The 17143-nt window shown below is 44.6% G+C and overlaps 1 protein-coding gene across 1 annotated transcript in view; it reads right to left on the minus strand.

Annotated features, from left to right (window-relative positions):
• LOC307133528 (sodium-dependent neutral amino acid transporter B(0)AT1-like) overlaps positions 1-7188 on the minus strand; it is a gene marked incomplete at both ends in the record, with an annotated part of 35169 nt that extends 27981 nt beyond the window's left edge. The window contains one exon of the mRNA XM_079828608.1: positions 6984-7188. Coding sequence (XP_079684734.1) covers positions 6984-7188 — 205 coding nt within the window. The remainder of the gene's footprint in view (positions 1-6983) is intronic.
• Positions 7189-17143: the final 9955 nt, after the last annotated feature.

Genomic DNA, 17143 nt, shown 5'->3' on the forward strand with positions numbered 1-17143 from the left:
TAAATAGGCGCTCTCTTTATAAATAAACCACAGATTTGAGCTTTAAATAACTGCATTCTCACCTGGAAAACTCTTAAAACTACATTTTGTGACACAATAGTAGTATTTTTAAATTATGCAGGGTTTCTCATCGCGTCACTTCACCATGTGACAGCAGCGAGCAGGCTCCTGATTGGTTAACGCGCCGCGAATAGACGCCAAAGTTCACAATTTTCAACTCGGGCGTCAGACGCGAATTCTCTTCAAACGCGTGAATGCACAAAAAACACCAAATAAAACCACTCACGCGTAACGTGCAAGATGCTCAATTTGCGCGGCCAGTTCGCACGAATGAGCGGAATCGCATCTATCGCGCCGCAGGACCTCCAGACATGCGTCAGCGCGTCTTTCCATTGACTTAACATTGAAATCACTCGCTCCTGACGCTCTATTCACGTTTGGTGTGAATGCAGCACAAGGGCGAGATACGAAATTCTGTGGCTCAAGACAATTCGCTTGAATCCTGTGACATCATTTTCGTTAGTGGCAATTTTTTCCCGCCAAAAAAAAACTATTCCGAACTCCTCCTTTATCCGATTTGCACGGAAATTGAACCAGATCATCTTCAGACATTGCCAACAAAACGTTTTTGAATAATGCGCGAACAAATTTTATGTAGTGCTTGTGAAAATAGACATAAGGCTATTTTTGTATTCTGACAAGCATGACCTGAGGATACATGCTGCGTTTCAGCACAGCATCACCTACTGGTGCGGAGATAAGAAAAAATGGCTATTTTTGCATAAAAAGTTAGATTCGGGATGGCATGTTGAGTTGAATGATATCAAATTTTTCCATATCAGCCATTTTGGGCATCAGACATTTTGAATTCTGCAGAGAAATGCTGTATTTTATGAACGCATTAGCGTATCGTTACGAAACTCGGTATGGGTCATCGGCACGATGTCCTGAAGGAACCTGAGAAGTTTCGAGCCAGCGCCACCAAGTGGTAAAATCAAATATTCACATGCGTATAACTTTGGATTTGGTTGACGATGGGTGCTTTCACACCTGCCTCATTTAATTGGGTTGAATTGTACTAGAGGTGGTTTTCCCCTTTGGTGCGGTTCGTTTGGTCAGATGTGAAAGTAGCAATCGCTCTCGAGTGCACACCAAAAGCGGACCAAACAAGCGTATGAGAGCTCTTTGAAGAGGTGGTGTCGGTACGCTTTCAGACGAACAGACCCAACACCAAAGCAATCAGTGTGGTGTGAAAAGAAACCAAAAAAGTTGCAAAAATGCTACAATGTATAATTGTTTGCCCTTGGTTCGGACCAAATGAACCGAACTAGAAATGTGAAATCACCCTTACTTTCATGGGAGTCATATCCTTAGATTCCTGAATCCTTGCCGAGTCCAACGATACCAAACATGCTAGATTTCGCCTCATGGTTTGTTCAACGTTGTGATTTAGCGCTTAAACAACTTTCACGAATATCTTCGAAACCGTTAGTCCGATCGAGACGAAACCACCGTAGGATAATCTGAATCATAGCGGGTTGACTGGAAGCTTCACATGAAATGTCAAAATTTTGATAATAAATAGCAGTCGAGTTTGGGTTATTTTATATATGCTCATGAATGTAAATGTCTGTAACTCCTAAACGAAATGAGATATTTTCACCAAATTTGACACATAAAAAGTAGTGTGACTGTGCCACTTGGTGGCGCTATAATTAAACAAAATATGAAATTGTCTCTATATAACTCAATGTATTTATGGGTTTTTGCTTAAAATTGTCTCCAAATGTCTTCACTCATGTTTGCAATTGGTCTGATGCTGCTTCCTTGTTTGCGTCTGTTGTGCTTGGCCTTGATAATTAGGGGCCAAACACCGAAGGTGCTAAGGAACAAAAAACGTTAGATTTCTTATTATTATTGCGCCATTGGAGTCTATGGCAGCCCATAGAACCGTTTGCGTGAAAGTTATGAATTTTGGCACACAGATAGAGAACTGGCCCAACATTAACCAACCCCATTTTGGAGTCTCTAAAACAATCCCTCTAGTGCCACCACCTGTCCAAAATTTCACTCATGTTTATGCTAATCATTTTTTAACCCTAATGGATAGAAACAAAAAAATTTCATTCGATTCCTTGGCTCAAGCCGATTCGATTGCACCCTATGATGTCATTTCCGTCATGAAGATTTTCCCGCCATTTTGAATTTTCAGAAAAACCTACTTTTTTCGAACTCGTCCTAGGCCGGTGCTCCGATTTTCACAAAAAATTACCCAGATCATCTTCAGACAATGCCGACAAAATGTTATGGAATTCATTGTTATGGAAAGTTGATTCGTCAAATCGTTTTCGAAAAACTCACAAGCAAATTGTACGCAGTGGTTGCAAAAACACACTTAAGGCTATATCTCCGCAACGCTTTAACGTATTAAATTCAAACTTGGTACATGTCATCACAAGCATGACCTGAGGAAACATGCAGCGTGTTGGCGCAGGGCCACCTACTGGTCTGGAGATCCAACAAATGTCGTTAGATTCGGGACGTCATGCCGAGTTGTCGGATATCCAATTTTACCATATCAGCCATTTTGGCTCTCGGCCATTTTGAATGATGTGCTACAATGCTGTATTTTATGAACACATGAACAGATTGTTACGAAACTTGGTTTGGGTCATCAGCTCGATGCCCTGAAGGAGCCTGAGAAGTTTTCGAAACAGCGCCACCTACTGGATTTTTTTTTTTCCCAAAATGCTTATAACTTTGGGTGTGGTTGACTTATTTTTATGGGAGTCACTTTGTTTTGTCTCATGAATTCTTGCTGAGTCCAACAATACCAGACTTGCCAGGTTTCGGCCTATGGTTTGTGGAGCGTTGTAATTTAGCACTTATAAAACATTAGCTGATATCTTCGAAACCGCTAGTCCGATTGAGACGAAACCAGCGTCAGAAGTTCGGAAACATATGTCGATAGTCAAATGCTAATGGGCAAATGTCAAAATATTGATAGTAAGGGAGTAAAATCCAATCAAAGTCAGGAGTCAGTCATTTTTTACATGTTTTTTCACATAAATGTCTATAACTCCAAAACGAAATGAGATATTTGCACCAAAATTGACACACACATGAATGGGCTCACTCCGATGACATGAAAATGGTGGGATTGTGCCTCTTGGTGGCGCTATAATAGAACAAAACATAAAAATTCCCATCGACTACAATGCATTTTTCAGCCTTTTTGCCTCATTGCTGCCGTTGATCTGACACTCCCAGCCATTTTGGCATGACTTGTCTTCTTATGTGCGCTTGGCCCCGGTATTGCTGCTTGCAGCTATATTTAAAACTGCCTTTTAAAAAGTTTTATAACAGCCATAAAATGCCTTTACGGTGATTATGAGTATCACTATTGAGGTTAAATATGCGAAATCAAACTCTAGAACCGAACTGAATGTTCTGTCCATGGTCTTGCGTTATGTTTTTGTTGTTATAGGTCAGGATATGGTGTAATGCATGCGCAGTATTTCGCTGTGTCACACTGAAGCAGCTGTTTTAGGAAACACAGTGATGTCAGCGACCATCTGAGGCTTTATCTGAGCGTTTACTCTTATCAGCCGAAGCTCCAAAAGTCCACGTGACGATAACCTGAGGAGGTGAAGGTGAAACTGCTCACTTCATGAAGGGTCGTGATGAAGATGTGCTTTCAGAACTCTGAGTTCTGTTACTGGACGTCTCAGATGTTTCTCCGAGTGTAGAGATATAATACAATATTGTGTATAGTGTCCGATTGTTGAGCTGTCAGAAATACTGGTCAACCTATGATGATCATGATATTTCACGGTTAAAATCATGTTTCATGGTTGCACAGACCAAAATTAAAATAGTGTTTTGATGTATTCTGTTGTCAATTTCTTAACTGGCCTGAAATTGGCTGAACTTTAAGGCCTGTGCACACCGGGACGATTATCGCCAGTGTTTTTCGAGATATTTTTCGGCGTGTCTTTGTGTTCACACCCGAGCGATTTCCACTGGCGATGCGGCGAGTGAACCTGCACATTCAGTAGATGAAGCCGCTCCCGTACACAAGGTGGCGCCACTTTACGCTTCTGACACTCGCTCATCACGCAGAAGAAGAAGAGAGACTAAACGCGTGCGAAGATCGTCCGTGTGAACAGGCATTAACACTGTGTTGATTGACTGATGCATTTATATCAGTTCATGCATGGAGTCGAACCCATGATTTAGTCGTTGCGAGCGTCGTGATTCTACTATTAGTCCGAAAAAGTGCTTTTTCCACACTTCTGAAAAGTGTTTCGTTTGAAAAAATTTTTTTTTTATTTTATTTATTTTACTTGACTTTACTTTATTATTTTACTTTACTTTACTTTACTTTACTTTACTTTACTTTACTTTACTTTACTTTACTTTACTTTATTTTATTTTATTTTATTTTATTTTATTTTATTTATTTTATTTTATTTTATTTTATTTTATTTTATTTTATTTTATTTTATTTTATTTATTTTATTTATTTTATTTATTTTATTTATTTTATTTATTTTATTTATTTTATTTATTTTATTTATTTCACTCTACTTTATTTTACTTTATAATTGTATTTTGTTTTATTTATTTCACTTTACTTTTTTATTATTTTATTGATTTATTTTACTTTACTTTATTATATTATTTTATTTATTTAACTCTACTTTATTTTATCATTTAATTGTATTTATTTCACTTTACTTTTTTTATAATTTTATTTTATTTATTTTATTTATTTTACTTTACTTTACTTTACTATTTTATTATTTTATTTTATTTATTTCACTTTATTTTACTTTACTTTATTTTATCTTATTATAATTTTATTTTATTTTTTATTTTACTTTACTTTATTTTATTATTTTATTACTTTATTTTATTTTATTTTATTTACATTATTTAAATTTATTTTGTTATTTTATTATTTATTTTACTTTACTTTACTTTACTTTACTTTATTATTATTTTGTTTATTTATTTATTTATTTTTAAATTGATTTTATTTATTTATTTTATTATTTATTATTTTATTTTACTTTACTTTACTTTATTTTATTTTATTTTATTTTATTTTATTTTATTTTATTTTATTTTATTTTATTTTATTTTATTTTATTTTATTTATTTATTTTATTTATTTTATTTTATTTTATTTTATTTTATTTTATTTTATTTTATTTTATTTTATTTATTTTATTTATTTTATTTATTTTATTTATTTTATTTATTTTATTTATTTCACTCTACTTTATTTTACTTTACTTTATTTTATAATTGTATTTTGTTTTATTTATTTCACTTTACTTTTTTATTATTTTATTGATTTATTTTACTTTACTTTATTTTATCATTTAATTGTATTTATTTCACTTTACTTTTTTATAATTTTATTTTATTTATTTTATTTATTTTATTTATTTTATTTATTTTATTTATTTTATTTATTTTATTTATTTTATTTATTTTATTTATTTATTTCATTTATTTATTTCATTTATTTTACTTTACTTTACTATTTTATTATTTTATTTTATTTCTTTCACTTTATTTTACTTTACTTTATTTTATCTTATTATAATTTTATTTTATTTTTTATTTTACTTTACTTTATTTTATTATTTTATTACTTTATTTTATTTTATTTTATTTACATTATTTTAATTTATTTTGTTATTTTACTATTTATTTTACTTTACTTTACTTTACTTTACTTTATTTTATTATTATTTTGTTTATTTATTTATTTATTTTTAAATTGATTTTATTTATTTATTTTATTATTTATTTATTTATTTATTTATTTTACTTTATTTTATTATTTTATTACTTTTTTATTTTTTTTTATTTTGAATGGTATGGAATGGTGAATTCTAGTGAATCCAATTAGGGTCAATTTGACCCGTACCATAAAAATCAGGAAAGAGGAAAATCCAAGATGCAGATTTGCTCTCCATGTAATCTGTGTCTGAGAAACGACACTAATCCCAGGATTAGCATTGACTGACTGATATTTCCCATTGGAATTGACATCTTTAGAGTCTCTTGAGGAATATGTGCTCACCCTACTAAAGCCACGGGAAGAGTACTTATTCCTCTATATCAAACTATCAGACGTTTCTCACTGGAAACTTCCATCCAGTTTTAATAGCGTAATCAATCTCCGTTGAATTAATGTTTAACTATAATCGTTTTAAATGGCTCCTTTCAGCCCATTACGAGCGTTTGGGTTTTATGAGGCGTGTTTATAGTGCGTTTACATGCGTATGAAAACACACAGAATTATATCATCTTTAAAAAACAAGCAAACAATGGGTTGTATTTTACTATTCCCAGAAACACTTTTTGGCGAATTGCTTTTAATACACTCGTATATTAAACAAATTACGTCGATTTTTCTCTCACATTAATCAAATATTTACATGCACCGCTCCTTTAAAACAATCATAAACATGTCTTAATATTAAATCAAACCAAGTGGCTTTGGTGGTGAATAGAGAAGTTGGGTTGGAAATGCTAATAGATGTCGTGTTTGTGGACAGTTAGTTATTAGTTATACTACATAAGATTTATGTATTTGAATTGCATCCATTCAAATGACCGTTTTAAGATAAACTAATAAAATGTGTCAGTCATGCGTAAATGAAACAGGTCAGATTAGTGTTTTCATCATCAATACATCGAATTTGTTTCAATCTCATATATTGTAACGGAATATTTGAACACATTTATCCTGATTCTAAGCCATTTGAGTACATGCATTTTGAAAATATGATTATTTGAATACACACAAAAAGTGATTTTTTGAGTGCAGAAATCTGAGCTTGATCTTAAGTTTGTTTAAGTTGTTAAAACTATGTTTTACAGATGCAGAGGCTTGCTGTGGCGTCCAGATGTGTGTCCGTGTGTGTGTGTGTGTGTGTGTGTGTGTGTGTGTGTCCGCTCACCTCCTCCATGGCTCTGGCAGAGGTAGGGGAACCTCCAGACGTTGCCCAGTCCCACACAGAAGCCCACACAGGTCAGCATGTACTGGGTTTTGTTGTCCCACTGCGGCCGCTCTCCAGCCTCCTCCAGCTCCAGCTTCTCCAGCTCGGCGTGAGAGGGAATCCGCTCATCCAGACCCGGGTTGGGGAGCTTCAGCTTCAGCTTCATTCCTGCTGCGTTTGGTCTCAGAGATGGAAGAGAAGAGGTGAAGTGATGGCTGGCGATGTCAATAAATACTGGCAGCGACATTCACAAGGTGACCTTTAGCACTGACATCCTCCCACACACACACACACACACACACACACACGCGCTGCATTTTGACAGGTAGACTCGAGGTGTAGGATCACGGTTTGTCTGGTTGAAAAAAACGGCATTCTTGCATTTTGCAAAAAACTACTTTTATTCATCAAGGACACATTACACTGATCAAAAGTGAAGACATTTATAAAGTTACAAAAGATTATATTTCGGATACACACTGTTCTTGGGAACATTGTATTCATCAAAGAATCCTGGGAATGTATCAGTTTACACACACACAAATTATTTTTTGATGTGACACTGAAGACTTGAGTAATGATGATAAAGATCACATGATATAAATTACACTTCACTATATATTCACATAGAGAACAGCTGATTTATGTTGGAATAATATTTCACAATTTTTACTGTATTTGTGGATCAAATAAACGCAGATTTGATGAGCAGACGAGACCATAAACTGTAGAACACTACTGTATTATTTTATAGTGTTTTTTAATAGTATTTGTTATTTTTACTACAGGTTTTATTTTTTTATTCCATTACCATTTTATGAAATACATTTTACAATTATTATTTTACTAATACACTTGTTAATTGCAGTTAAAATATAAAATCACAATTAAAAACAAAATTCTGTGTATTCAATAAATTAGCGGTCACACTTTAGATGTGTCCAATTCTCACTGTTAACTACATGTTTTGCCTCAATAAACTCATTACTGCTTATTAATAGTTATAAATATAGTTATGTTTAGATTAAGGGATGTAGAATATGATCATACAGAATAAGGCAATATGCATAGTAATATGCATGATAATAAGCAACTCGTTAAAAGTGAGAATTGGACCCTCGACTAAAGTGTTACGAATTTGTACGAACTGGATGTTTTCAACATTCAGAGAACCGCTTGCGGGAAAGTTATGAAATTTGGCACACATATAGAGGACAATCTGAACGGTCATCAGAGCAAATTTGGAGCCTCTAACTCAATCTCTCTAGCGCCACCACCTGTCCAAAGTTGCACTCCTGTTTATGCTAATAACTTTTGAACCGTAAGTGATGGAAACAAAATTTCTCCGAAAAACCTACTTTTTCGAACTCCGATTTTCAGGAAAATTGACCCAGATCATCTTCAGACCCTGCCAACAAAATGTTATGGAATTCAAGTTAATTCGTCAAATCGTTCTCGAATAACGCACAAACCAATTAGATAAAGAGTGCACCAAAATGATCGTGAGGCGATATCACCGCAACACTTCACTGATTCTGACCAAACTTGGTGTGTGTTATTACAACCATGACCTGAGGCGACCTGCAGAGTTTCTGCGCATCTTCTGAATAACTTCTGAACGGTTTGTCCAAAAATCATAAATTTGGGGCGGCATGTCGAGTCAAATTTTGGGTGTCGGCCATTTTGAATTTGGTAGTAAAATGCTGTATTTCATGATAATAAGCAACTAGTGAGAATTGGACCCTCGACTAAAGTGTTTGAAATTTGGCACACAGATAGAGGACAGTCTGAACTGTCATCAGAGAAAATTTGGAGTCTCTAACTCAATCTCTCTAGCGCCACCACCTGTCCAAAGTTGCACTCCTGTGTATGCTAATAACTTTTGAACCGTAAGGGATAGAGACAAAATTTCTCCAAAATACCTACTTTTAGTATAGGAGATATTTTTGCTTATAACTTCTGAACGGTTTGTCCAAAAATCATAGCTTCGGGGCGGCATTTTGGGTGTCGACCATTTTGAATTTGGTAGTAAAATGCTGTATTTCATGATAATAAGCAACTAGTTAACAGTGAGAATTGGACCCTCGACTAAAGTGTTCAAAATATTTATTCATATTCATAAAACTGGACATTCTAAGATTAGTTTTGTCGCTGTAGTTGCTTTGCCATTGTGTTTTATAAATAGCATGAGTGATTCTTTATATAATGACTGACGGTGTATTCCAGACATGAGTGAAGAGAAACTGCTGTCAGTTATATTTACCTGATAGCGATTGAAGGCGGGGTGTACAGGTCAAGAGTGTCCTATCTCACAGATACACCCTAGCCTCATAAATCCACACACATCCCATACTGAAGTCCAACACGCGTTATAATAACTCACAGGCTCCTCGTTGAGGGCCATTTGAGGCGTAAGGAATCATTGATGGCGTTTGAAGACGCTTTCAAGAAACTTATTGAACCGATTACATAAGCTGTGAGATGTTTTGCGCATTAAGAGCTTCATCTGGTCAATCATTGGTGATTAACACTACATAAATTGTGTGGTAATCATTTTACTAAGCAAGGGAACGTGTCATGTTTAAATCATGGGGTAAAGTGAGGCGTAGCACATGGTGACATGAAGCGCTGAGGTCTTTATAACTCACTGAGGATCTGCGTTTTATGATGATCAGCAGCTGATTGTACATTATCATGTCATTACTGGATTATCGTGTGAGCAGAACGAGAGCAGTGAAATAAGCACAATGATGCTGGAAAACATTAACTATCATTATAGACTCATTATCTCAGGAAACGCCCTCTCAACGTTTTGAACAAACATTCTTCCAGTGACGTTAATTTAATGTTTGTTCAAAGTTATCTGGTCTTTAATAATGTTTTCAAAACAGGCATAATATTGTGTCCCCCTGACCCGTCTCTGATGGACTCCACTTGACCTCTGAAGGTGTGATGTAGAAGAACACGTGATCATCAGACCAGGCCTTCTTCTATTGCTCCGAGGTCCAGTTCTGATGCTCACGGGCCACTGTTGGTGCTTTGGGCGGGGTCAGGGGTCAGCATGGGCACTGGTCAGCGGCTGTGCCGCCCCATACACAACAAACTGAGATGCTCTGTGTATTCTGAGCCCTTTCTATCAGAACCAGCATTAACTTCTGCAGCAGTTTGAGCTCCAGTAGCTCGTCTGTTTGATCGACCCACACGGGCATCAATGAGCCTCGGCCGCCCATGACCCTGTGGCCGGTTCTCCACTGGTCCTTCATAACCCTGTGGCCGGTTCTCTACTGGTCCTTCATGACCCTGTGGCCGGTTCTCCACTGGTCCTCCATGACCCTGTGGCCGGTTCTCCACTGGTCCTCCATGACCCTGTGGCCGGTTCTCCACTGGTCCTCCATGACCCTGTGGCCGGTTCTCCACTGGTCCTCCATGACCCTGTGGCCGGTTCTCTACTGGTCCTCCATGACCCTGTGGCCGGTTCTCCACTGGTCCTCCATGACCCTGTGGCCGGTTCTCTACTGGTCCTCCATGACCCTGTGGCCGGTTCTCCACTGGTCCTTCATGACCCTGTGGCCGGTTCTCTACTGGTCCTCCATGACCCTGTGGCCGGTTCTCCACTGGTCCTCCATGACCCTGTGGCCGGTTCTCTACTGGTCCTCCATGACCCTGTGGCCGGTTCTCCACTGGTCCTCCATGACCCTGTGGCCGGTTCTCCACTGGTCCTCCATGACCCTGTGGCCGGTTCTCCACTGGTCCTTCATGACCCTGTGGCCGGTTCTCCACTGGTCCTCCATGACCCTGTGGCCGGTTCTCCACTGGTCCTTCATGACCCTGTGGCCGGTTCTCCACTGGTCCTTCATGACCCTGTGGCCGGTTCTCCACTGGTCCTCCATGACCCTGTGGCCGGTTCTCCACTGGTCCTCCATGACCCTGTGGCCGGTTCTCCACTGGTCCTTCATGACCCTGTGGCCGGTTCTCCACTGGTCCTCCATGACCCTGTGGCCGGTTCTCCACTGGTCCTTCATGACCCTGTGGCCGGTTCTCCACTGGTCCTCCATGACCCTGTGGCCGGTTCTCCACTGGTCCTCCATGACCCTGTGGCCGGTTCTCCACTGGTCCTCCATGACCCTGTGGCCGGTTCTCCACTGGTCCTTCATGACCCTGTGGCCGGTTCTCCACTGGTCCTTCATGACCCTGTGGCCGGTTCTCCACTGGTCCTCCATGACCCTGTGGCCGGTTCTCCACTGGTCCTTCATGACCCTGTGGCCGATTCTCCACTGGTCCTCCATGACCCTGTGGCCGGTTCTCCACTGGTCCTCCATGACCCTGTGGCCGGTTCTCCACTGGTCCTTCATGACCCTGTGGCCGATTCTCCACTGGTCCTCCATGACCCTGTGGCCGGTTCTCCACTGGTCCTCCATGACCCTGTGGCCGGTTCTCCACTGGTCCTCCATGACCCTGTGGCCGGTTCTCCACTGGTCCTCCATGACCCTGTGGCCGGTTCTCCACTGGTCCTCCATGACCCTGTGGCCGGCTCTCCACTGGTCCTCCATGACCCTATGGCCGGTTGACTCCACTGGTCCTTCATGACCCTGTGGCCGGTTCTCCACTCGTCCTTCATGACCCTGTGGCCGGTTCTCCACTGGTCCTCCATGACCCTGTGGCCGGTTCTCCACTGGTCCTCCATGACCCTGTGGCCGGTTCTCCACTGGTCCTTCATGACCCTGTGGCCGGTTCTCCACTGGTCCTCCATGACCCTGTGGCCGGTTCTCCACTGGTCCTCCATGACCCTGTGGCCGGTTCTCCACTGGTCCTCCATGACCCTGTGGCCGGCTCTCCACTGGTCCTCCATGACCCTATGGCCGGTTGACTCCACTGGTCCTTCATGACCCTGTGGCCGGTTCTCCACTGGTCCTTCATGACCCTGTGGCCGGTTCTCCACTCGTCCTTCATGACCCTGTGGCCGGTTCTCCACTGGTCCTCCATGACCCTGTGGCCGGTTCTCCACTGGTCCTTCATGACCCTGTGGCCAGTTCTCCACTGGTCCTTCATGACCCTGTGGCCGGTTCTCCACTGGTCCTCCATGACCCTGTGGCCAGTTCTCCACTGGTCCTTCATGACCCTGTGGCCGGTTCTCCACTGGTCCTTCATGACCCTGTGGCCGGTTCTCCACTGGTCCTCCATGACCCTGTGGCCGGTTCTCCACTGGTCCTTCATGACCCTGTGGCCGGTTCTCCACTGGTCCTTCATGACCCTGTGGCAGGTTCTCCACTGGTCCTTCATGACCCTGTGGCCGGTTCTCCACTGGTCCTTCATGACCCTGTGGCCGGCTCTCCACTGGTCCTCCATGACCCTATGGCCGGTTGACTCCACTGGTCCTTCATGACCCTGTGGCCGGTTCTCCACTCGTCCTTCATGACCCTGTGGCCGGTTCTCCACTGGTCCTCCATGACCCTGTGGCCGGTTCTCCACTGGTCCTTCATGACCCTGTGGCCGGTTCTCCACTGGTCCTTCATGACCCTGTGGCCGGTTCTCCACTGGTCCTCCATGACCCTGTGGCCAGTTCTCCACTGGTCCTTCATGACCCTGTGGCCGGTTCTCCACTGGTCCTTCATGACCCTGTGGCCGGTTCTCCACTGGTCCTCCATGACCCTGTGGCCGGTTCTCCACTGGTCCTTCATGACCCTGTGGCCAGTTCTCCACTGGTCCTTCATGACCCTGTGGCCGGTTCTCCACTGGTCCTCCATGACCCTGTGGCCAGTTCTCCACTGGTCCTTCATGACCCTGTGGCCGGTTCTCCACTGGTCCTTCATGACCCTGTGGCCGGTTCTCCACTGGTCCTCCATGACCCTGTGGCCGGTTCTCCACTGGTCCTTCATGACCCTGTGGCCGGTTCTCCACTGGTCCTTCATGACCCTGTGGCAGGTTCTCCACTGGTCCTTCATGACCCTGTGGCCGGTTCTCCACTGGTCCTTCATGACCCTGTGGCCGGCTCTCCACTGGTCCTCCATGACCCTATGGCCGGTTGACTCCACTGGTCCTTCATGACCCTGTGGCCGGTTCTCCACTGGTCCTTCATGACCCTGTGGCCGGTTCTCCACTGGTCCTCCATGACCCTGTGGCCGGTTCTCCACTGGTCCTCCATGACCCTGTGGCCGGTTCTCCACTGGTCCTCCATGACCCTGTGGCCGGTTCTCCACTGGTCCTCCATGACCCTGTGGCCGGCTCTCCACTGGTCCTCCATGACCCTATGGCCGGTTGACTCCACTGGTCCTTCATGACCCTGTGGCCGGTTCTCCACTGGTCCTTCATGACCCTGTGGCCGGTTCTCCACTCGTCCTTCATGACCCTGTGGCCGGTTCTCCACTGGTCCTCCATGACCCTGTGGCCGGTTCTCCACTGGTCCTTCATGACCCTGTGGCCAGTTCTCCACTGGTCCTTCATGACCCTGTGGCCGGTTCTCCACTGGTCCTCCATGACCCTGTGGCCAGTTCTCCACTGGTCCTTCATGACCCTGTGGCCGGTTCTCCACTGGTCCTTCATGACCCTGTGGCCGGTTCTCCACTGGTCCTCCATGACCCTGTGGCCAGTTCTCCACTGGTCCTTCATGACCCTGTGGCCGGTTCTCCACTGGTCCTTCATGACCCTGTGGCAGGTTCTCCACTGGTCCTTCATGACCCTGTGGCCGGTTCTCCACTGGTCCTCCATGACCCTGTGGCCGGTTCTCCACTGGTCCTTCATGACCCTGTGGCCGGTTCTCCACTGGTCCTTCATGACCCTGTGGCCGGTTCTCCACTGGTCCTCCATGACCCTGTGGCCGGTTCTCCACTGGTCCTCCATGACCCTGTGGCCGGTTCTCCACTGGTCCTTCATGACCCTGTGGCCGGTTCTCCACTGGTCCTTCATGACCCTGTGGCCGGTTCTCCACTGGTCCTCCATGACCCTGTGGCCGGTTCTCCACTGGTCCTTCATGACCCTGTGGCCGATTCTCCACTGGTCCTCCATGACCCTGTGGCCGGTTCTCCACTGGTCCTCCATGACCCTGTGGCCGGTTCTCCACTGGTCCTTCATGACCCTGTGGCCGATTCTCCACTGGTCCTCCATGACCCTGTGGCCGGTTCTCCACTGGTCCTCCATGACCCTGTGGCCGGTTCTCCACTGGTCCTCCATGACCCTGTGGCCGGTTCTCCACTGGTCCTCCATGACCCTGTGGCCGGTTCTCCACTGGTCCTCCATGACCCTGTGGCCGGCTCTCCACTGGTCCTCCATGACCCTATGGCCGGTTGACTCCACTGGTCCTTCATGACCCTGTGGCCGGTTCTCCACTCGTCCTTCATGACCCTGTGGCCGGTTCTCCACTGGTCCTCCATGACCCTGTGGCCGGTTCTCCACTGGTCCTTCATGACCCTGTGGCCGGTTCTCCACTGGTCCTTCATGACCCTGTGGCCGGTTCTCCACTGGTCCTCCATGACCCTGTGGCCGGTTCTCCACTGGTCCTCCATGACCCTGTGGCCGGTTCTCCACTGGTCCTCCATGACCCTGTGGCCGGCTCTCCACTGGTCCTCCATGACCCTATGGCCGGTTGACTCCACTGGTCCTTCATGACCCTGTGGCCGGTTCTCCACTGGTCCTTCATGACCCTGTGGCCGGTTCTCCACTCGTCCTTCATGACCCTGTGGCCGGTTCTCCACTGGTCCTCCATGACCCTGTGGCCGGTTCTCCACTGGTCCTTCATGACCCTGTGGCCAGTTCTCCACTGCTCCTTCATGACCCTGTGGCCGGTTCTCCACTGGTCCTCCATGACCCTGTGGCCAGTTCTCCACTGGTCCTTCATGACCCTGTGGCCGGTTCTCCACTGGTCCTTCATGACCCTGTGGCCGGTTCTCCACTGGTCCTCCATGACCCTGTGGCCGGTTCTCCACTGGTCCTTCATGACCCTGTGGCCGGTTCTCCACTGGTCCTTCATGACCCTGTGGCAGGTTCTCCACTGGTCCTTCATGACCCTGTGGCCGGTTCTCCACTGGTCCTTCATGACCCTGTGGCCGGCTCTCCACTGGTCCTCCATGACCCTATGGCCGGTTGACTCCACTGGTCCTTCATGACCCTGTGGCCGGTTCTCCACTCGTCCTTCATGACCCTGTGGCCGGTTCTCCACTGGTCCTCCATGACCCTGTGGCCGGTTCTCCACTGGTCCTTCATGACCCTGTGGCCGGTTCTCCACTGGTCCTTCATGACCCTGTGGCCGGTTCTCCACTGGTCCTCCATGACCCTGTGGCCAGTTCTCCACTGGTCCTTCATGACCCTGTGGCCGGTTCTCCACTGGTCCTTCATGACCCTGTGGCCGGTTCTCCACTGGTCCTCCATGACCCTGTGGCCGGTTCTCCACTGGTCCTTCATGACCCTGTGGCCAGTTCTCCACTGGTCCTTCATGACCCTGTGGCCGGTTCTCCACTGGTCCTCCATGACCCTGTGGCCAGTTCTCCACTGGTCCTTCATGACCCTGTGGCCGGTTCTCCACTGGTCCTTCATGACCCTGTGGCCGGTTCTCCACTGGTCCTCCATGACCCTGTGGCCGGTTCTCCACTGGTCCTTCATGACCCTGTGGCCGGTTCTCCACTGGTCCTTCATGACCCTGTGGCAGGTTCTCCACTGGTCCTTCATGACCCTGTGGCCGGTTCTCCACTGGTCCTTCATGACCCTGTGGCCGGCTCTCCACTGGTCCTCCATGACCCTATGGCCGGTTGACTCCACTGGTCCTTCATGACCCTGTGGCCGGTTCTCCACTCGTCCTTCATGACCCTGTGGCCGGTTCTCCACTGGTCCTCCATGACCCTGTGGCCGGTTCTCCACTGGTCCTTCATGACCCTGTGGCCGGTTCTCCACTGGTCCTTCATGACCCTGTGGCCGGTTCTCCACTGGTCCTTCATGACCCTGTGGCCGGTTCTCCACTGGTCCTCCATGACCCTGTGGCCGGTTCTCCACTGGTCCTTCATGACCCTGTGGCCGGTTCTCCACTGGTCCCTCATGACCCTGTGGCCGGTTCTCCACTGGTCCTTCATGACCCTGTGGCCGGTTCTCCACTGGTCCCTCATGACCCTGTGGCCGGTTCTCCACTGGTCCTCCATGACCCTGTGGCCGGTTCTCCACTGGTCCTTCATGACCCTGTGTGAAATCTCGTTGTGAAATGGCTGACATGGATTGTTTTAAAATAAGGCGAATAAGCTCAATTTGCCAGCTTTAGCTAGCTTGTAGTCTCAATATGTAGAGCTCTAATTGAGTAAAGAGCGTTTTCTACAACTCCCCAGACTGTCCGACCTCCTCACTCACTTTCTTCCAAGCAAGATCCTCTTTATTCCTGTTTCTATAAAGTATGAAGATGTGTCGTACAGCTCCGGGTATCCACAAATGATTTATCCTCATTGTTGTCACTTCTAGAGCAAGCTTCTGATTGGTTATCGTGGAGCGAATATCTGCCAAAGTTCTGATATTTTTAACTTGCGCAATTTGCGCGAATGTTAAGCGCGTCAAACGCCAGAAACGCTCAATTCACGCTGTGTCATCCGCGCCGCAAAATGTCTATTCGCGTCTTTGCATTGACTTAACGTGTAAATCACTCGCGCAAAACGCTTCATTCACGTCTGGTGTGAACGCACCATAACTAGTCCGTTGCTCCGATTTTCAGCTAAATTGACCCAGATCATCTTCAGACCCTGCCGACAAAATGTTATGGAATTCAAGTTAATCAATCAAACCGTTCTTGAATAACACACAAACCAATTAGATAAAGAGTGCACCAAAATGACCGTGAGGCGATATCACCGCAACGCTTCACTGATTCTGACCAAACTTGGTGTGTGTTATTACAACCATGACCTGAGGCGACCCGCACAATTTCGGCGCAGCGCCACCTAGTGGTCAGAAGATGTTTTTGCTTATAACTTCTGAACGATTTGTCCAAAAATCATATATTCAGAGCGGCATGTCGAGTCAAATTTTGGGCGTCGGCCATTTTGAATTTTCTAGTAAAATGCTGTATTTCATGAACGCATTAGCGTATCGTTACGAAACTCCGTATGGGTCATCGGCACGATGCCCTGAAGGTGCATGAGAAGTTTTGAACCAGT

The sequence above is a fragment of the Gobio gobio genome (assembly GCF_949357685.1).
Source record: "Gobio gobio genome assembly, chromosome: 11".
In the NCBI taxonomy this organism is placed as follows: domain Eukaryota; kingdom Metazoa; phylum Chordata; class Actinopteri; order Cypriniformes; family Gobionidae; genus Gobio; species Gobio gobio.